Source organism: Saccoglossus kowalevskii, chromosome 11, assembly GCF_978046115.1.
Source record: "Saccoglossus kowalevskii chromosome 11, keSacKowa6.1, whole genome shotgun sequence".
NCBI lineage: Eukaryota > Metazoa > Hemichordata > Enteropneusta > Harrimaniidae > Saccoglossus > Saccoglossus kowalevskii.
Genome location: NC_140651.1, coordinates 34,946,549 through 34,969,959, shown reverse-complemented (window position 1 = coordinate 34,969,959; position 23,411 = coordinate 34,946,549). Strand labels below are relative to the sequence as shown.

General features: G+C 37.3%; 1 protein-coding gene across 6 annotated transcripts in view; it reads right to left on the bottom strand.

Moving 5' to 3' along the window:
- Positions 1-4,341: 4,341 nt before the first annotated feature.
- The window catches only part of LOC100378895 (uncharacterized), a 68,042-nt gene continuing 48,972 nt past the window's right edge, over positions 4,342-23,411 (bottom strand). For 2 of the 6 annotated variants that reach the window (XM_085505143.1, XM_085505146.1), the window contains 7 exons: positions 22,562-22,609; positions 17,640-17,777; positions 16,146-16,190; positions 15,905-16,010; positions 14,620-15,063; positions 14,280-14,461; positions 4,342-6,592 (listed from right to left, as the gene is read on the bottom strand). In XM_085505143.1, the coding sequence (XP_085361269.1) occupies positions 6,476-6,592; positions 14,280-14,461; positions 14,620-15,063; positions 15,905-16,010; positions 16,146-16,190; positions 17,640-17,777; positions 22,562-22,609 (1,080 nt within the window). In that variant the 3' untranslated portion in view covers positions 4,342-6,475. The remainder of the gene's footprint in view (positions 6,593-14,279; positions 14,462-14,619; positions 15,064-15,904; positions 16,011-16,145; positions 16,191-17,639; positions 17,778-22,561; positions 22,610-23,411) is intronic. The other 4 variants (XM_085505147.1, XM_085505148.1, XM_085505144.1 and 1 more) reach the window with 3 other exon arrangements.

Genomic DNA, 23,411 nt, shown 5'->3' with positions numbered 1-23,411 from the left:
AAAAATAACAACTAACCTACCAGCCATTTTGTATAATGCAATATGGGTAATATGTAAAGTAGGTCGTATTCGTGAGGTCCTATTTGAGAGCTCCCAGATACGACCCAATGTGGCGTGCGCATAACCCTTCTCCGGAAATCCGGAAACAGTCAACCGTTTCAGGATAGGTGGGCGTGGCTACAACACGAGAAATATCCCAAATTTACTTGGATACGAGTAATCATTTTCGGCAAAAAAATCAATAATTGCCCATTTCAGTGGGACACAGATCTAAAATGGGAAACGTGAGGGTGGGCATTGCACAGGCACTTTTATTAACTGTATAAGAATGAGATTCAATGTTCAATCAATGAAGATCCACCCAAGATGTTGTACCATGCAAGTCACTAAGAAAAGTAAAAGCTTTATTAGATTTATCAATGAGTTTAAAGTCAGGGGTGATTAAACCAACTTTGTCACAGAATTCATTCACTTCTTTGCTAAAGTTTGAAATTGAAGTAGGGTCGGAACGCCAGTTGTCATATGCCAATCCTGGGTAATTAGGTATATGTTATCATCATAATTCGAAGGGAGGTAAACACATAAAGGTTACTATCGTCGTTAATTTTTTATTCTACACCAAGAAACACCAAGACCTGTTAATCCTTCTTGCGTTTGCAGATGAGTTACAATTCAAGATTTCAGATTTGAGGCAGTCCAGTCTTGGGCGAGTCTTGGGTCAGCCTTGCGATAGTCTTGGGGATTTTTCCCCAGGGCGCTGTGTCTTATAGAGTACTCTACCGACTAAGACGAGAGTTGAAACGTATTTCGTTGTGTGTGTCTTATTTAACTGTAGAGCTTAAGTGACTTCCCCGATCCCGCACCTCAAGGGGACGCGATAGAGAGACGAGACGAGATTCCCCCCGGACACGTGTGGAGAACCCTAGAGGAGAAGGAATTCCCCTGATAGCACTCAGTGGCACTGGTATTGCATTCCTCCTTCTGTATATGTCATGCAAATACCAGACTCATCATTAACACCGCTGGTGGCGTTTACTTTATTGTAGCATACCTACACATCAGTATTTTGGATATGTAAATCAAAAATTACTTTGTGAGTATATCTAGTGTACTATCATATTTTTTCCTTATGAAATCAACTGGATACTTTTCCAATCACTTTTCATTCCACTACCTTTTCATAAATTTTTGACATTTTTTTCCAATTTTTAAATAACGGGGTTTGATACGACAACTTAGGTCAAATTTCCAAACAAACATGACTTTTCTATTTGCACTACGAATTTCGACAAAACAGTAACATAGGTAACATTTATACGCTGTTTGTTAAAAGCTCACATGACACTTTGTTAACTTAACTAGTCTAGAATAATTTTCACGCCATTTACATGTGTATAGCGAAAATCCAAACAAATATTAGTTTTACCAGCTCAGATGGACTGGCCACACAACATGGATCACATTACCAAGCACGTATAAAAACATTCCAAGATTCACAATAAATCCATGTAATATATGTTTACTAATACCAAAGGATTACCAAATCATCAATAAAATTTGTCATTGCACACTGTGACAGTAATGTGTAATATGTCCCAACAAGAATGTTAGATACCAATGTACATCTACAAATATATCATTCTAATTGTGCAGCAATATACAATTCTTTCTATATTTTATATGTTGATTATTTTCTTGTTATTTTTTGCAACTATATTTATATTAAGACAAAATTGATTCTAATGGAAATGTAATACTAATGATGGCATATGTCGTCATGAATCTCTCCCAGCTGTGAAACATTTCTCGGTACTAGAAATTATTTATTGTTGGAAAGAAATCTGTAATATCGCAAAATACTAAACACTGCAAAAAATGATAGAAAAATGTTGACCACACAAGACTCTGTCAGAATACATTCCAAAACAGCGAAATATGGAAATGGATACTGCCTTCACTTCACAACACTTTTCAATGCACATTTAAGCCCTTTATTCTTGGTTCAAGAAGTTTCATCACGAAAGCACCCTACATATCAATTATCAATATAATAGGGCTTGTAGTTTTCAATAAATATTTAACAATATCAGTCGCTGAAAATAGAGAATTAAAAATATTGGCACAAAATTAACAAATCTGACATTTTAAATAAATGTAGAATAAAGCAGAACACGAGTCTTGCACAGTCCCTGTTAGTTATCAAATTTAAGATATATAGTTTTGTTTATAGTAATATATTTGGAATATAAACATGTCAGGAATATGATTATGATGATTGTTTAACAATAAAATGATTGACACTGGTATCTGATCGTCAGAGTTATGTACATTCAAAGCACAATTATTAAAACAAAATGGCCACCAGTCCGCCATTTTAAGTCTAATCTGAAAAATAAAATTACGTGCATCAGAAACCCATAATAGGTAATGTTTATACAAATTTTGAACAAATTCCATCTATAAATGATTGATATTTGATGATTTTTTAGCACAAAAGTGATTGACATCGCTTGTATCTGATTGCCAAATGAGTACTTGTCTATATTGACAGATATTGCTCTGCAAACGCATCAGCCATTTTGAATACATCTATATATCTATAACATGATGTATAATGAATATATAAAATTTTAACATAATCAGTCAAAGCATGTCAGAGATATGGCACCAGAAGCCCATTCATTAAAACAAAATGGCTGCCAGTCAGCCATTCTGAATAAGATCTGAAAAATAAAATGACGTGCATCAGGAACCCCTGTCTAATGTATGTACAAAGGTTGAACAAAATCCATCCACAAAGGCCAGAAATGCTTGATATTTGATAATTTTTTAGCCCCTAAATGGCCACCCGTTGGCCACTTTGAATAGAATAATCAAACCAATATATCTGTATATCAATGATGTAATGTATAATGAATATTTAAAATTTGAACATAATCAGTCACAGCAAGTCAGAGATATGGCACTAGAACCACATTCATTAAACAAAATGGCCACAAGCCGGCCATTTTGAATCTTATCTGAAAAACAAAATGATGTGCATCAATGTCCCATAATGTCCAATGTATATACCACGTTTGAACAAAATCCATGATTTTTCAGTATAAAAATGGCTGTCATTCAGCCATCTTAAATCAGATCGTGAAACAAATTGATGTGCATATGTATAATATTATGTATGAAGTTAGAATGTAATTGGTCTAGGCACGCACACACGCATGCACAGAGGTCAATCCATTAGTCCCCGTTTTTCGGACTGCATTCGAACGGGGACTAATATGCAGTGTGGTATGATTACTTCTGGACTTGTATATAGCTACATGTATTTTGCTATTGTCTATTGTCACGCTACATAATAAGTAATAACAATATATAAATTTTTATTGTTTTTGTTATTGCCAATTATAAGAGTTGTCAAAATGTACACGATGTTCCGATGTCCTTGCAACTTTTTTTTTAATTGGTCAAAGTCAAAGCAAACAACATAATGCTCCCAGTTGAAAGAGCTTGGCAAATGTAGGAGAATACAATTAACAGTTTTTTGATTTCACTTCTGTTGTGTAAAAATTGAAAAAAAGCTTTCATCTATAACAGGAGAAATACTGATGCGAATTAGTTAAAATTTTTGATGTGCATATTACTCACGTATATAATTATATTAATGGAAATTAGAATGTTACAAATACACAAAAAATAGAGATATTGCCAAAAATGTTAAATAAATAAAAATCATTATTTTGATCGTTAAAAATAGAGTGACACTTTTTTGTCCTCTTTTTGTGTGTCTACAGGTTATATATTACATGTATAGCCTAATCGCAACAATAAATTGTATAAAATGTATGCATAAAAATGAATATTTTCAGTTATGTTGCTATGACAACTATTTTATATACAGGTTTTGCACTGGTACATGTATGCTACCATATTTTAAAGATTCAACTTTTCTCAACAGTTGATTTGTCGTCATACTTTACCAACAATCCTTTGCTAAAGAAACAAGATGGCGGACTACATAACACTGATGAAAAGTTGAATATCTGGAGAATGAAAAAAATGATACAAGAAACTGTAAATTGCATTTTCTTACATTTGCTGAGCTCTTTCATCTGGGAGCGTTATATTGTTAGCCTTGACTTTTCCTTTAAATAGCTTTTCCAACACCTGAGCCCATTTTAACGTTAAATATATCTCATAAGTGACACTATAATCCATGACAAATCACCTCTAGACATTAGCCTCATTTCATTTAATGTGGACAAGAAATTCAATTTATACTAAATGAGGGCACATGTTTTCTGTGAAATCTTACTGAAAATTCAATACAATGAATACTGGTGGTATAGGAAACCTTGGAATATTTATTTCCATCTTTTAAAGATATTGTTATTAGAACAATTCATAACAGAAATCTGGGAGTAACAGAGAAAATGTTACACTTGTATCTACATAACTTGAAATGGCAATCATGTTACTTTTTATATACACATTGTATTCATTTGTACAAATTAGACGCATAACAGTGTCCCTTTCTTTAAAAAAAACAAACTTATTTCACAATAATATACAATGGCATTTACAGTTTTTCAAAAGCAAACATCAAAAAAATTACTTATTGAATCACCAGAAATTTAAATATAAAATAGGTTTCCTGAATAAATCATAGTGGTAAAATTTAATAAAATGTTTTGATAATCTTAGTTTGCATATCTCGTTGATTTCATTAATTTCTAAATAAATATCAACATTCTTTGAATTGCTTAAAATCATTCAAATAATTATACTTTTATAACCTAAGTTCACAGTCAACTGAAAATGTTCAGTCTGAGTACTTTGCTTATTGTAAATTACTGTCAACATCATTGGCTTTATTTGTAACATAATTATGATTTTACTGTATAAATAATTATAAAGAATGCAGAATGGTAGTATTTAAAAGATAATATTGACATAATATTTGGTATAATGTCATGATATATAATACCTGGTAATCTATCAGAGGCACAGACATTTATTTCAGTACTACTGGTATGTTATTATCAGAAGCAGTCTCCTTACTGTTGATGTGCTTCTAATAATAGAGTAAATACAGTAGTTCACCATCAAGGTTGAATACAGTGAGCAAAGTAAATTGAAAATAAATAGCACAGTCCAAAAAATAAGTACATTCAAATAATTTTTTGTAAATGATTTCTGGCAAGATTTCTATTTTTGGAAATTAAACAAACAATCAAACTGATTGTCAAGAAAATCATCCATGTCTACTTGTAAACACAGCATTGAGGGAGGAGGTGGGTCTTGAGGCATGACTTGATACACTGAAATAATTACTGGTGGTTAAAATAAGGACATACTTATTAGATGTATCCATGTAATTCAGTGAGTAAGTTTCATTTGTCAGTTCAAGCTGTTCTTCTCTTATATCTATGAGGGCATCACTGCAGTATTTATGATACATATCTGTCAATGACATCAATACCAAACCCCAAGCATGTCACATTATGAAAATTGGTTGGTGATTAACACCACATTTTTTTAACCTATTGCTTCTATATACTTGTAGGACAAATGTTTTATTTAAATTAGCACAGCATGTATATGGGAATATTCAACAATACATACTTCCTAGGAATACTTCAGACAGCAAATTAAATTGCATGTCTCTGTGAACAGGTAAATAAAAGGGGTAAAGTACGAGGTTGCTTTGACAGTTTTTAAAACTTACAAATTTGTATTTATGGCCATACATGAAATGTGGAAGACATAAAATTACAGCAGATATTTCAGCTGTCCTCATTGAATGAATTCAGCTATGGAGTTGACAGTGCTATATACTAACTTACAGCATGCTCATTAAAAATGACAGCTTTACAAATACAGAATAAAAAAAATGATTTAAAATACAAGACAATAGCCAAAGTAGACAGATGATGTCACATTTGGATTAGTCTATGAACACAACACAGTATGTGTCGATTCTAACAACCAATCTTTGTGGTTATTACTGTAAATATGATTGATCTCCATACTGTTTAGTAAAGCTACTCTTAGCCTATTTTACAGTCACTTACAATTCATATCTATAGTGGATTATTCCATCAAATCAGAGAAAGGAGCGAGAAGGTTAAGACTATAAAGATAATTTATATTCCAGGTTTTCAAATAATAGTAAAAAGTTTGTTTCAAAACTGAAATGTAAACAGATGGATGGAATCATGTTTTCTCACTGTACAAAATGAAACCTCGCTCAGCATAAAACATCACTATATACATTCACACACGCCTGATTGGCTGATGTGTAGTAATTATTTACATATTTAGTGTCATTGGACATTCATTGTAAACTTGACAAATCACAATTTTAACAATTCATACACCAGTAAATATGATTGGTTGATGCACACACATAATAATTGTGATTGATTATTCATTCAAGTTCTCATCACAATCAGACATGGCAAACTAAGTATAACAGCTAGAGTATGACACATGTTTTGCTTTTTTCTTGTGATTGTGCTTGCTTAGCTGCTGCAGCTTCCTCCTGTTTCTTTTTTTCTGACTCTGTTTGATTCTGTTTCTGCCAAAATTTCCACTGAAATGCAAAATATAGTATTTTATATTGTTGTAATATAAGCCAATAGAACAATCAACTATCTGAGAGAAAATATACAATATATACGTTGCAATGCATGTTTAAATCACACATCCTGGCTTATTCCTGGGTTATATTATGCTACAATGGCAAAAACATAATAATTTCTATACAACCAGACATTTTGGTCACTGTTGTCTCACCTGACTTTTTTGTGTTAACTGCGAATGCCACATGACTGGAAAGCAGGGCAGACTGATTTATTCTACTTAACTTAGCTCTGGGAAAACTATATACATTTATACATGTTTTTTCGATAAAATAAACATATAAATGGCAAAAACTGGGTTACAGCAAAATATAACAAACAAAACAACAAAACAAAATAACACAAATTATTAACAAGCAGCCTCTTGGTTGAGATAGCTTTGCTTTTAGCAATGCACATTTCTTCAAAGAATTGAAGATATCACAATAGGAAAAAATCCGAGAGAAGTCCACCTTTAGTGTCTATATATATTATATTAAAGCAATTGAACTTGCAGTTTCCAACAAGAAGTCGAAAATATAATTCTTTACCAAATATGATAAAAATATTCATGAAAATCAGAAAATTGAAGATATCATCACGAAATGAACAAATCTGAGAGAGTTCCACCTACAGCACCTATATGTACGACATCAAAGTAATCAGACGTGGTTTTCAAAGAGGTTCTCATTGATAGCAATGTTGTACCCCAAGAAAGTACCAAGATGTGTGACCTTTAGGGCTTATGCAAAACTAGGTCATAAATTCAGGTCATAATTTGGTAGATGTGCTAAAACAGCACCTCATACACAGAAGAAAAAGTAGAAGTCAGAGTCAAATATTGATAAGAACTCAATACATCTACAAATACGACAAAAACATCTACTCAAACTAGTTATGCTAAGACATTACACACACACAAGTTGAAGAGTCAAGGGGCATTCAAATGCAGAAGTAAGAGAATATCAATAGTGCAGTGATGAAAAACAAACACAGGAGTGAGTGTAGAATTGAATGCAGCAAACTAAATGTAACAAATGAGACTTACTCATGACACAGCGGCAGCAAGTTTAACATTATCACAATGATTTTGAGAAAAAAAACAAAGGAATAATTACTATTGTATGTAAATGTATGGTAAGTGTGTGATAAACCATATGCAGTGATATATGCATAATATTATACAAAACATAATGATTTATTAATGTGGACAATAATAGTGTTACATAACATGATATATCATAGATTCACTTTTAAAAAGCTAAGGAAATCAAAACAACATTATTGAAGATGGAGAGATATTAATATGCATGGGATTTTGACCCAAAACTAAAAATCTGTGTACTAAGTTTTATTGAAATGTGATGATTGGTTCTCAAGATAATGGTGGCGCAGACATATATAAACATATAGACAAATATATATACAGACACACACCAAAAAAACTTGTGTATTTAGCTAACTAATCTGAATGAAAATAATTTTACATCACTGCCGAAAAAAATGATCATGAAAAACTATAAATCTCCCTATCAAATTGTCTTGGCACATTTTGAAAAGTGACAAATAGGACTAGTCCACAGATGTAATTTCAAGTGTATTAGCTGCTTTTATTCTTAGTTTTCAATTGAGACTGATGGATTATTCAGTGTGTTTTCAAACAAACAAATTACAATATATCAATTCACGATTAAATTTATAAAATCAAAGGACTGAAAGACGATATTGGAGGACAATTTTATAGTAATTTTACATTGTAGTAGCCTGCATTGTCAAACTGCATTGTGGGTAATACTAACACATTAAATGTATGCAGTGTTTACTACATCACCTACCAGAAAGTCTGTGGAAATAATAAATTTCATTTATTACTCGTTAGGCTTAACTACAGATTACTGCCCCGAACGGACACAATAGGGAATATACTCTGTTCACAAAGAACACCCTAGGGTAGCATTCCCTATAGAAAATAGGGCCTCTCCTGAGGGGTCACCCTCAAGGTGCTCGAGCGTGTGAGGCCCAGTCAGTTCATTCTCTCTTGTTTCCGCTTCAATGATGCAGATATATTTTTCAACTCCGCTTTTACAAGCAAACGGCAAGAGTACAGGTTTAGAGTTCCCCCATTTATGACTCTGTGAGGGGAGGGGACTCCAGTGTTGGTACCCTGTACAGGGTGGTATGCAACCCTCTTATGGGGTGCAGCTACCACTTCCCCCAACAGGAGGGGGGCGAGCGCTCTGTCGTTACTCGCCCCCGCTTTGTCGGAGCAGTCACAGGATACCAGCTGTCCCTTACTAATATGCAGTTAAGGTTGCAGCTTGTGAACCGGGCAGTGACGGCTGCGAGACATTTGTTTCGTGCGGGGCTGGTGGTAATCCCACCCCCCGGATGGGAGAGTGTCCCCTTTGGACCCATTTTCATTGGCGCTCTCCTCTCCCATTGCAGGTGTGGAGATCACGCCCGCTGGCCAACTCCCCTGGGCACCTTTTCATTTGACTGGCACCAGTGCCTACAGGCTTTACGGGTGGAACTTAGACCCATCAATTTTATAGAATGGTTTCTTTGCTAAGTTCTGACCGTCTGAGTGCTCAGCAACGAACCTCGATCCTCAGGCAGATGGGCCAGTTCCTGGCGGCGCAGAGAGTCGTTATGTGCGATATATGTCCATACTTTGGTTGAGCGGTTCTGGGTCTGTGCGCCTATCCTACTCCAGCGGGAGACAAGTTCGATCGCCTGCGGAGAAGGCCTTGGTAGCGTGACTGGCTATTTGGTGACCGGTTAGTGGATGTGATGAACAGTTTGGCGGTTGCCGAGGATCAGCATATCCAATTGAAGCAATTGTTCCTTTTGGCCAAGGTAGCTAGTCCTCCTGGTCATCCGGTCAAACTAAAACCGCAAGGTAGCCCAGGCAGTAAGTCCACCGCTCGGGGCCACAACCAGCGAGGATCAAAGCGCCCATAGTCTCCTTCGAAGGGGCAGAAGAAGACTGGTAGCAGGAAGCGTCAGAAAAAGCCCAGGAAATGTGGCGTTGGTGGTGGGCGTTCTGACACTTCTGGGGACATGGATGGTGGTACGACTTTTGGTCTCCCTTCCCGTAGTCCTTAGAAGCTGGAGTTCGGGAAGCACTAGCTCTGAACCCCCGTCCACACCTTCCAGTGGGATCGTGCCTTATGCAGCACATACCAGCTTGGCGCAGGAGAATTTCCGATCCCTGGACGCTCACAGTAGTGTCGCGTGGGTATCAGATTCCTCTCAAGTCTCCTCCTCCTCTGACTCCTCATCCTCCTTTAGGTCTTTTGCTGAGGGACGAGGTCAAGGCGGAGACGATCCGACAGGAAGTAGCAAGCCTTCTTGAGAAAAGGACGATACGCCTAGTGGGGAACCCCCATTTAGTGCCAGGGTTCTTTCCCACATCTTCCTCGTTCCCAAGAGTTTGGGGGGGGGGGTGGCGTCCGGTCCTAGACCTCAGTCGGCTGAACAAGTTTGTGGAACTCAAGTGCTTCCAAATGGAAACACCAGCTACGATACTTCTGTTAGTGCACTCAGGCGATTGGTGTTGCTGGATTTGAGCGAAGCTTACATTCCCATTCACCACTCATGGATTCGGTATGTCAGATTCCCATTAGAGAGCAAAGTTTACGAGTTTACTGCCCTCCCTTTCGGCCTGTGCACGGCATCGTACGTCTTCACCAGAGTGCTAAGACAGGTGACCCAGCTGCTACACCGGTCGTCATGAACCCATATCTCGACGACTGGTTATTACACAACCGAGACAGGGAGGTTTTAGTGGAGCACATACGACTCACGCAAATGCTCCTCCACCCCAAGTCCAACCCAATACCGTCCCACAGCCTGTTTTTTTGGGGTATGCAGTTCGACACAGAGCAAGGGCTTGTTCGCCCTTCTCAGGAGCGATGGGACTCTCTTGTAGAGCTCGCCAGCCAACTCTGGTCAACGGGATCGGCGTCAATGCGCGAACTGATGCGGCTTATTGGCAATTTGACTTCAGTTCGCCGTCTGGTTCCGTTAGCAGCTCTCCAGTCTCGTCCGATTCAGTGGTGCTTACTGCAGTGTTGCATCCAGGATTTTTTTGTTAGGAGACAATGTGTCCCATGCACGTTAATTTTGTGAGACATCTGCATTTTTTGGGAGACAACAATAGAGCAGTTCAAAATCAATTTCAACCAACTTTATTTCTCAAAGGCAACATCAAATGACATCAGTGACAATACATGCAGTTTTTCTGCTTCTAAGTGGTTTCGTGTCTTTGTTTTGATTTTATTTTGTACGGAAAATCCGCGTTCACAATCAGCGGTTTGTACTGGCAAAACCAAAGCTATTTTCGCAAGTTTAAGCAAATAAGGAAGTAAGCCACGGTGTTATGTGTACAATAGTTTCCACAAAAATGCCATATTTTAGGTTTTGTTCCCAGCTAGCCTGATATTGGCGTTCAAACGTCTTTTTCTTTTTAGACGAAGGTTCACCTTGTTCAACTTGAACTTCAGGCGACTTGGCGGTCGTTTCGGCATTGCTGACATCTTGATCATGGTTACATGATGACTTGAACCTTTTTTGCAATAAATTAGAAGCCCCATTACTTGGGGGAAAAAAAGCGTAATACGCTTTTGTCGCCCTGCCGTAAGTTGCCGACCCGCTATGACTTGCACGTTCGGTAGATGCGCAGCAACAACTAAGAGTTTTACTTGTATCCCTGACAATGTGACTGGGGAACACCATCGACGCAGTGCGTCTTTCTGCCAATCAAATTTGTGTAAAAAAATCGCAGCAATGTTTACTTTACATTGACTCAATCACGAAAATAACTGGGTATACCAAGGCAATGACCCAGTGATAAGCAAAATGCGCGACATGGCTCGCTATTTTAGTGCGTCAACTGTGGCCCAGGGTTTGTAAAATAACGCGTCATTGCTGTGAATTTTGCGAGAATGTCGCGATGACGCAGCCTGGCAGCAACACTGTTACTGGACTACAGAGTCCACATGTGGGACTTGATGCTCAGGGTTCAACTGTCGGATCAAGCAACGGCGGCCCTCCTTTGGTGGCAGGACACACAGAACTTGGAAACGGGTATACCCCTAGATCCGACGACTCCCTCGCTGACTCTCATTACAGATGCGTCGCTCCAGGGATGGGGAGCTCATCTGATGGATCTTCAGGTCCAAGGGACTTGGCCATCTGCATATTTGGGCCACCACATCAATTGGTTGGAGTTGCAGACCGTCCTACTGTCTCTGAAAAACATTTTCAGGAAGTCGCACACCATCACAGAGTCCTGCTTCGAACAGACAACACCTCAGTAGTGTCATACATCAACAAGGATGGGGGACGTGTTCCCCCACATTGTTAAAGCTAGCGGAGGAGATTCTCCTTCGGTGTCTGAAAAACCAGGTGAAGCTATCGGCTCACCACCTTCTCGGACGCCCTCTCGAGACGTATTTGATTCTAGAACACCGAGAGGCAGATCCCCCAATGGGTGGTGGACCGGCTTTTTCGACTCTGATGGGCCCCGGATAGATCTGTTTGCCAATCACTGTATTGCCAAGCTCAAGACGTACGTGTCATTCCTCCCTGAGACAAACGCTTTCGCCATGGACGCTCTATCAATCTCTTGGAGTCACATAGACGCTTACGCTTTTCCACCCTTCCATCTAGTGCACCAAGTGTTGGAGAAGTTACGACTCAAGCCCACCTGTCTTCTAATCCATATGAAGATGTTACTTTAAAAATGGTATCAGGGAAGACTTCTTTTTGTGTGACATTTCTTTCTCTTTTTGTTTGGTGAACACACTCTCAATTTGAAAAAGATGCTTAAGTAAGTAATTTGCATAGTTAGGTTTCTGTTTCTTCCATTTTGAGTAGTATATGTGGTTTCTGATCAGTGAGCAAACAAAGTTGATCGGCCAATCGTACTCCGGGTCCCCTAGTATCACACAAAGTTTACCAGGTACCTCTGTGATTTTCAGTGGTCTTCCCAGTTCCTTGATAACATCATGCCAGACTTCTGACTTTGGTGGCGCCCAATTTGCCAGCAAAGGTCTGGTTCCCAATGTTGCTGGAACTTCTAGTCGAGTCGCCTGTGAAGCTGCCAAATCTTTCGGATCTGTTATCCCTGCCAGAGGAGGCTATCAACAAACTCGTGCAGGCGCAAGGCTTTTCTGCAGAGTTGTCCAAGTTCCTCGCTTCGGCACAGTCGGACGACACCAGACGGTTGTACGAATATAGATGGAGACTGTACACTCATTGGTGTGACGGAAGGGAGATTGATCATCTTAGTCCCTCTATTAGTGGGGTAGTCGATTTTTTCCTATATTTATTTGATCAAGGAAAATCTATATTGACAATTCTTGGATTCTTGTTTTATTCCCAGTTTTATCAGAATCTGCTGGACTGAAACTGGCTCCGAGTTCTATTATGGTACAACTATCTTTCTGCTCGAAGAGGGTACTCGCCAAGGGGCTAGCCAACCCTCCTGACTGGGCCTTGTCGTTCCATCGGCGTTACGACACCCCCCTTCGAGCCTATAGATAAGGCAGACATGAAATATGTCACTATGATAACTGTTTTTCCTTTGCCTCTGGCGCCAGGTAGGCGGCACTCAGAGATAGGGGCACTGTCCTTTAGTGACGGATGTGCCTCCTTTATGAACTCACCAGTTATTTTGAAGACTCAGCTGGGCTTTCTTGCCAAGAATCGAATCCCAGGGCGTGACCCCAATCGTCATCCCACGCCTGAGCTGGTCCGAGCTCTGAGCTGGTACTGCGACCGCACCAAGGTGTCTAGGAGCAGTGAGAAGCGCATGTTTGTCTGTTATGGGCGGGGCTTCGAATATCACCATTTCACGGTGTATTGTTGATACGGTCGTGGAAGCGTATAATTTAACTGCTTCTTCATCGGTTTCTTTGGAACGCCACCAGGTGAAGGCACAGGAGGTGCGCGGGATACCTAACTCATTGGCTTTGATGTCTGGGGCCTCGCTCGAGCAGGGTTCTGGAGATCTCAGAATGTCTTCATTAACTATTACCTGAGAGACCTCCAAGCGATGCAGGAGGGTCTCTACAGGTTGGGTCCAGTGGTGACAGGTCAGACAGTGTTCCTTGACCCAGCCAGCACCGCCAAGGGGCCCTATGCACGAAAGCGTTAGCACGATAGTGTCTTCAGCCGAAACCAGCCTACTTTGCTTGATGCCGCTAGTTTTGATTGGCGCTCTCGGACTGCAGCAATATACTGCTTTTGATACATTAAAATTGTTGGGGCCCGATTTTTTTATTGTTCAGTCAATCGGCTTTAGTAAGCCTCTCTAAATTGGGAGGGCTACTCTCAAGGCACCCGGCCCCTGAAGAGTCACCTAAGTGGTTTATCCTGGGACAAGACTATTTGTTAGTGAGTAGTTTTAGATTTCTCTCATTTTTTTTAACTTTTTTTTTGTGTCGAAAAATATACATTTCAGCCGTTGGTGCTTCCCCACCTCCAGTGAGCGTGCTACTCTGCCTAACAAGTAATAAATGGAATTTATTATTTCCATGGACTTTCTGGTAGGTATGATTAGGTAAACAAATGGGTTTGTACAACCCTAATAATTTAAAACAATACAAGTGCATGTGTTTATACTATGCATCATCCAGTACACTGTAAACATACCTTGGAAGGTGATTCCTGCTGAGTGGACTTTTCTTTATCTTTCTTTTTATTTAAAACTTCTTCTTCATCTTCTGACTCATCATCATCATCATCATCTTCAGATTCTTCAATTTTTTTGGGAGCAGCCTTGCTTCTACCAAATATATCTGTGGTTTTTTTATCCTTGGATTTAGGCTTGGGAACTAATGAAAACAGCAGTAGTTAGTATCAATGTCACTCCATATACCTGGGTTCAGATGGTTACTTCAGGCAAGTGTTCAGATAACTATGTGTTGTGTTTTTGCTATCACAATGTGGTGCGTAACAACCAGAATGATGATATATGTGGAACTAATCTTACCTTCTTCTTCACTTTCATCATCCTCGGATTCAGATTCCTGAACTCTTTTCTTTTTTTTAGCTGCTTCTTTCTTTTTGGTTTCTTCTTTGGCCTTTGCTTTTTTGGCTTCTTCTTTGCCCTTCTTTTGGTTCATCATCTTTTTAGGTTTTTCCTCTTCTGATTCCTCATCTGACTCGTCATCTTCCTCTTCCTCATCCTCATCGTCTGACTCTTCTTCATCTTCAAATTCTTTTTTCTTTGTCTTTGTTTTTGCTTTCTTCGCAGCAGCAATTTTCTTCTTCTCTTCTTCTCGTTTCTTCTTTTCCTCCTCTTTTCTCTTTTTTTCTTCTTCTTTCTTTCTTAATTCTTCTTCTTTTTTCCGTTTCTTCTCCTCTTCTTTCTCTTGTTTCAACCTTTCTTTCTCTGCTTTCTCCTTTTCCTTTCTCTCTTTTTCAAGTTGTTTCTCTGTAATTAATTAATTATATATTAATTACAACCTAAAAAACAATTGACTTCAGATGACAAAGTGTGCATATTCATGTTTATTACACATATCATGCAGTATCAGCAACATAAAGAAACACAAAGCCAGGTATTATTTTTCCACATTACAACCCATGAGAATGTGACGTCCCTGACTGACCATCTTTTAAAATTCGGTGACTAAACAATTTATTTTTTTGATAATTGTTTGTGATCAATCTGAATGTCCCTGCTTAATACTGATAGTAAAAGTCATCGCCAAAGTGGCCTTTCATTTTAAAGTTGCATATACCGTTACAGTTTTTAATACTGCAAACTATATCATGGCAATGTACTGGTTTTGTTTCTCCATTATACTATCACAAATGGGTGCTGAATTACTGCTGAGAAGTGTGAGGACAGCTACAATAAATGCCTCAAAAAAAATATAGTGTCTCTATAATCATAAACACATTAATGGTTCCAAAAATAAATTAACTGGTTATTAAGTATGTTTAAGAAATGGCATGTCAAATGCTTGAACAAATTTTTTTCAAACAATACAACATTTGACCTAATTGGTTTATAATCATATTAGAAATGTATACAAGTAACTCTGAATGTTATCACAGTTGTTGCTACATAAAAATTCAAATATATGTCTATTGTGTGTTTGGTTCATCAGACTGAAACACATGGTTTAGAGACAAACATATTTCATTTTGCAAAATAGAAAATTTCCAATTCAATCCACACAGGTCTGAATGGTGTTTAATTTGCTGTAGGACTCTAATAATAGTCAATGTGGGGTGAAACAAGTTGACAGACTTGAATGAAGACTCACGCTTCTCTCGTTCCTTCTTTTCTTTCTCCTTTTCTTTCTCCTTTTCTCTTTTCTTTTTTTCCTTTGGATCAAGATCTTCCAAATCAGAAACACCACTTTCATCATCCTGAAAAGTGTAATTATTACATTAGTACATGTCATAATGATCAGGTCTACCATACAGAGACTGAAATGTCATGATTATTTTCAATCTGTAAAACTACATTTAAATGTTTCAGTGAGAGTTAAGAAAATGTCTTACCTCATCCTCATCTTCTGATTCATCTTCCGACGCTTTCTTTTTGATCTATAAAAAAACACACACATAAAACAAGATGAATTACTCAGATGATTTAAAAATTTAAACAAGACCTAGATTCTGATATGAAGTGTTCACATAGTTTTGAAATAATTTGATCATGAGTATTCACATCCTTATTTTGCTGATTGTTTTTGGATGTCCAATGTTAACAGTGATCAGTAATATATACACTGCAATAGTCTTATATTAATATGTGTGTGGGGGGTGACTGTGTTTAAAGAGTTATATTTAAACCCAAATTAATAAAACTTCACAATTTAATAGAATTTATATATGCTAGCTGTCTTAAAATTACATTCCAGCTTTGTATTATAAGCTGAACACTTTCCATTGATTATTGTAATTACTATGAAAAATGATAAAATAAGTTAATTTGGCACCAAATTCTAAAATATTGGAGCACAGAAGAAACAAAGTCACAGTATCTAATCACCAAATCAAACATAATTTTAACCAAGAGACATTTGTATATATAAAAATTTCTCATGAACTGTATAAAATTTATAATTTATATTTTATTTATATTTATAAAGCGTTATGATGCTTATGGTGCTTACAGGAGAAATTTTCTTCAAATAATAGAAAGTACTACTGGTAATGCAACTTTAAGGATAACACTAAAATGTTCACTGCTAAAAAAATCATGATATTCAGGAACATTTGTCTTTTGCAAAATAAAGTAAATTTCTGAAAAATGACATAGACCACTGTTGCAACTTTGCATATACCGGTAGTTATCTGAACTTTAGAGCATAAAAAAAGTTGAAAAGCATATCCCTATGAACACATATTGATGTGAAAATGTTTGAAATTCTCTATGTCATATGAATTATCTGGATGCATTTATTGAATACTACATCACCATGGTAACAGTGTATATGATTAGCAATGGAGAGGTTAAAGCATGACAGGTAGACATACAACACAGAACAGGACACAAACCATTATGTTGGATAATTTGTTTAAATAACATGCAGTCATTTACAATTAAATCAAGTGGAGAGAACATAAAAAGTTAGTAGAATAGATTAATAATGCAATAATTTGAACACAATATATCAGCAATACAAGCACTGCATGAAGTGGTAATAAGAGTTTTTGCCACCAAAATTGCCACCAAAATAATGAATGTTCAATTAAGAGAGCAGATATCATGGGAAAACAATGATGAAGAACAATCATCTCCATGGCCTGCATTCTAAAATTGAAAATTACATTTATTATGAAAACTGTGCTCTCAGTGTGATGACAATTACAAGACAGCAAACAACAAAACCATAACTACAGCATTATAACTACATGCATAGCATAACTGTACCCTGTTATGAGTGTCAAACATTGTCATAAATATGTTCTGAAGCTGTGTGCAAGCAGATTCATTGTACAAGGCTCATAACAACTGTGAACTCATGTAACATGCAGTGTTATCACTACCTCATTAGGTGTGCTATCATCTATTATCTGATGAGTGACTTTAATAACAGGACTCTGATCCATCTCCTCTGTCCCACTTTCAGAGGAATCTTCATCATCAGCATCTTCTGACGAGGAGGAGGAAGACGATTCCTGCAGCTTTAAATGTAAACGTGCAATGTATGGGAATTGTGCAATTAATGATATAAGAATTTAGTTAAAAGTAATGTGACATTTTGTGAGGAAGACAAGCAGATAAAGTTAGTATCCAACTGTGTTATTAAGATGCAGCTTATTACAGTCTAGTAGAACCAGTCTTCCCTTCAGTGAGATGACACAATATACAGAGGGTACAAGAGGGTTCACTGGGGTACTATAATCATAAATAAACACTGTATTATCTCAGACTACCAGGTACTAACAACATGTGACCTATTATCAGGTCATCTTGGTAGTGTGATTTTTTGCTCAATAGAAATGTCTCTGATTCTAGTTAATCTAAAATTAAATTCAAATTATTTTCTGAGAGTCAGAATGGTAACAATTTTCACACATAGAAACAAATATGAATCCAGTGATGAAACAGAAATAGCGAGTACGGACAGCAAGACTTGACATCTGAAAACAAAAATCAGAAATGTAAACTTTCCCATTTGACAATTCAACCAATCCAGGGTTGTTCTTGTAGCAGTAAAGAGATGAATAATTAACACAAAGCTGATATCCACCACAGTAGCTAATGATATTTATAAATTAACTTTGATTAATGCATGACAACTGTCAACAACATCAACCAAAAGTTATGTAAAAAATATTATGAAACCAGACACAGGGATTCAACACAGCAAATTGGGATAAGGTGACAATGGCAACAAAAACACCAATTATAATGACCAAAATACACACGTATGTGTCACAAACAAAAACATAGAATTTGAGATACAAAAACAGAGTGCAGCAAACTGGTGTGAATTAATGTAGAAAATTAAATAAAGCAAAATTATACCTCTTTGCCCAGTGTTTCTCTAAGAGCAGCCCTAGCCCAATTATGTTTTAATTCTAGTTCTTGTTGTAGTTGTTTTACCTTACATGTGAAGCCAAAGATAAGAAAGTAGGAAGCAAAAAAACTATCATTACCAAATATATCTCAAGAGTATAACAATGTGGCTAGATAATAACTTGCAAATATCCACATTCCTAAACAAGTGGTTTCCACATTAGAGCAAGCAAAATCATAAATATATTTTCTCTAATATAACTGAGTTCAAATGTCAACTTGTTGTTATAGCAACAACTACATGTATTATCCTCAGATCACTGGAGAGATGAACAGTGGCAAGTGGACTAAAAATCAGAACCAAGAGTAATGTTCTATTTTGATTACAAGAGCAAGAGCAACACCGCTAATTAACAAAAATGGTCTAAAGGTATGGCCATATCAATTTGAATAACTTAGTACTAATACTATTACAATCTGTTTCTTTTTAGTGTACAACTTGACAAGTAACTAAAATAAAACAATTTAGGCTACATTGTTACAACTGTAACAATGCAACATGTGAGAAATAAGATATGGGAGATATGAGGTCAAGTTTTCAAAGGACAATCAAAATAAACCAAACTAGCTACCTCCTCTATCTCTTGTAGTGACCTGGAAATCTGGTGACCTTCATCTTCATTACTACTGTCTTGTAATACCTCTAATGTATTATCAGAATGCTTTTAAAAAGCATGTTATCCAGAGAGTAGTATGCAAAGTGAATCACAAGTAAATGTCAATGTATCATGTATGAGGCTAAATATAGACAACATCCAGGCAAAGTCACAAGGTCTGATAAACAAATTATTCCAATCTCAAAAGTACTTTTCCATGTACAGATTTCTATATCTAAAAAGAGAATCCGTACTTCAAAGTGTACATGTACTAATGGATGTACTAACTCATAGAATCACTGACCAATTTCCTTTGATCTATCTGTTTTGTGGCTGAAGTAATAAATAAACACTAATATTTATTCTAATTAAGCTTAAGATTGTAATCGCATAGCCGGGTGACCAATGTCTGCCCATCAACACCATTTGCGCGCCATGTGCCCCACTCTGCACTCGGACAGACAGGGAGAGACGTGCCGACAGGGTTGCTTTGGATCCCACCGCCTGTGGGTCGGTAAGAAGGGAGTCAAAACCCACAGTGGAGACCGGATACAAGGGGAAATTCATTACCATTGTACCATTACCGCGCGACGAACCCTGGCTGGCTGAAAGTAGGGGGGTTGCAATGTGTGCCCTGCCCCGAGATCGGCGGCTTGGCTGCCAGCATCCCCGTTGGCATTCAGTGCCCGAGGCCCCAGAGGAGACCCTGTGCAACTAGCCTGAGCCTCGGCCGTGGCTGGGAATGAGGGGTTCCCCGGAAGAGACGTGTGTGAATGCAAACGATGCTTTCGTGTTTCTTCCTGTTTAAAAAATCCCCCAAAAATAAACATATACATCAGTAATACCGTGTTCACACATGTGCCAAAAAGCCTGTTTGGAGACCCACTTTATAGTTAAGCCGGCGTTGAAACATGTATGAACAAGTCATTGAAAATGACACAGTCCCCGTTAAATTTTTTAAAGTTCTCTTTGAGCTTGTCATATTAAAGCGGAGGGGTTCTCGAGAGCGTGTCCTTGAAACTTGAGTTCCAAGTGGCGTATACAACAGATTGTTTATTTACATCAAAACATGTGTTCCGTGTAGTAGTAATATGGCCAAAAATAAAAACAGTCGTTATCCGGCCATCTTTGATCTGATTATGATTATGATGTATGTGCCAAATACAAATGAAAATGGTACATAAATTGTGGAAGTAGTAAGGCCAAAAAGTCAGATGGCTGTCAATCGGCCATCCTTGACCAGATTTTGAAACAAATTGTCATGGACATGCATCCTAACATGTATAAAGTACATGTATGTGCCAAATTTGAATGAAAACTGACAGAGCACGTCCAAGATACCGCATAAAAAACAACAACAAGATGCCTACCAGTCGACCATCTTTGATCCAATTGCGTAATAAATCGTCATGGACATGTATCCTAACATGTATAATCTATGTACCAAGTTTGAATGACAACTGACAAAGCATGTCCAAAATACAACATTTTCAAAAAACAAGATGGCTGCCAGTCGGCCATTTTGAATTGAATCGCTAAACCACTGCATGTGCATATGTACCACATAAGGTACTAGGCACATGCAAAGAATGAACGGAATCGGGCCACAGGATTCTGAAATATGACTCTGGACAGACTGACGGACGGACACACGGACGGATGGAAAGACTCAGGAACTCACGGACGGTCGGGGACATGTATCCTAACATGTATGATCTATGTACTAAATTTGAATAAAAACTGACAAAGCATGTCCAAAATACAACATATTCAAAAAACAAGATGGCTGCCAATCGGCTATCTTTGATCCAATTGTGAAATAAATCGTCATGGACATGTATTCTAACATGTATAATCTATGTACCAAGTTTGAATGAAAACTGACAAAACATGTCCAAAATACAACATTTTCAAAAAACATGATGGCTGCCAGTCGGCCATTTTGAATCGAGTCGCTAAACCACTGCATGTGCATATGTCCCACATAAAGTACTAGGCACATGCAAAGCATAAACGGAATTGGCCCAAGGAATTCTGAGATATGACTCTGGATGGATACACGCACGCACAGATGCACGGACGGAGGCCGAATTATAAGTCCCCGTTTTCAGACTTCGTCCGAACGGGGACTAACAAGCTAAGCCAGTGCCATGCTGATTTAGTCTAAGACGTTCTAAAATGGCAAATCTTGAATGGCATCTCATACTATGGTTTTAGTATGGGTGAACAATGCCACCTTAAAAGCATGGCCTCAATGTCAGCCTCGCTCTGGAGTTCCACTCATTGCAAGTATTTTAAAGAAACATGGCGGCCGATAACAATGCTGGCTCAGTTTAGTCTTTATACACGAATGAACACTGAACCAATTAAAACTACTGATAGCGATTGTTTACCAAGTTAGTCAGTCAGCTCCGTGGCACACGTTTGAACATGATATATATCATCATCATCATGCCGCCAGTCAATTAAATTTCATTAAAACTCCATGACAGCCAAGAGAAAAATCAAGTCATGCCCTTGTGACAAATTAACAAAATCAGAATCATGTATATCCTGACACTTCCATGTCATGCATCTACCTGATAAGAATGTCATAATCAAAGTAATCCGATTGGTCCCAGTACTTTTGACATCAATGACTAAAAGTCTCAAAACTATAACAAGCAGCCTGTCCCCTGATATAGCTCCATTGTTAGCAATGCACATTGCAATTAAAGAACAGAAGGGATCATTAGAAAATGAACAATATGTATCGTACATTGTATCAAAGCAATCAGATTTGCTGTTCTCAACAAGAATTCAAAAATATCACTTTTCACCAAAAATAACAAAAATATTCATCAAAATTAGATAATTGAAGATATCACCACAAAATGAACAAATCTGAGAGAGATCCACATGTAGTACCTATATATGTAATATCAAAGCACTTGGATATGCGGTTTTTTAAAAGAAGTCAAAAATACCACATTTTATCCAAAATTACAAAAATATTCACTAAAATTGGAGAATTAAAGATATCATCACAAAATGAACAAATCTGAGAGAGGTCCACATGTAGTACCTATATATGTAGTATCAACGCAATCGGACTTGCTGTTTTTAACAAGAATTTAAAAATATCACTTTTCACCAAAACTAACAAAAATATTCATCAAAATTAGATAATTGAAGATATCACCACAAAATGAACAAACAAAGCGTGTTCTCATTTTGACATGAAATCTACAGAGTCTACCATTTGTGATTCACCGAAAATAAATACCATGTATAAATTATTGAAGTTTTACCTTTTGACTTGTTATTTCTGTTTCCTTCACAGCTACATCTTGTTCTTTCTGTAAAATGAAATAAAACATCATGTCCAACATACTGATATATACACTGCTAGAAATCAGTCCAACAATTGCTTTATGTGACAGCATGAACCATCGATCAGGACCAATATTTTTATGATTTTTATGTTACTGAAAGATGGGAAATCAGGGATTAGGCATGCAACATTTATAATAGTAATATAAACAAAGTTAATAATGTGATGTATTTCTTCAGTGAGTAGAATATGATATAATTGCATATGAATATTCACAGCAATGACATTAACAGACATTCATGCACATTCTTTGTCCCATACTACAAGTATTGATTGCATCATTTCAACAACTTCTGTCATCTAACCTCAACTCTCGCAGTTATTCAGGAAACAAAGAAAATATGGCCTGGTCTGACAATGATGATACTGTAGCAAAGATTTTATGTTGCAACTCCATGGTTGACTGATTTACGTTACGCAGATCAATAACCCAAAATTCAACTACACTGGTAAGGGTGATTTGGTTCTTTATACAGGGGGTAGTAATAAACAGCATCGGAAACTACAGATTTAATGGATTGATGTCTGGATGCCAAACTCAAAACAATATTTGATGGGCTGCTCAAGGTTAAATATGGTCAAGTTATGTATACATATTACTAGTTTTAAATCAGTGACAAGAGCCAGTCACATGCCTTATTAATGTGCTTAGCATGTGCAAATTTCAACCAATCAAAAGTCGTGGTGGCGCTCCTGCAACAGGTAACCACAAATACTTCTATACACTCTAAACACAACTGGTGTACTTGACTATTACTATGCCTTGT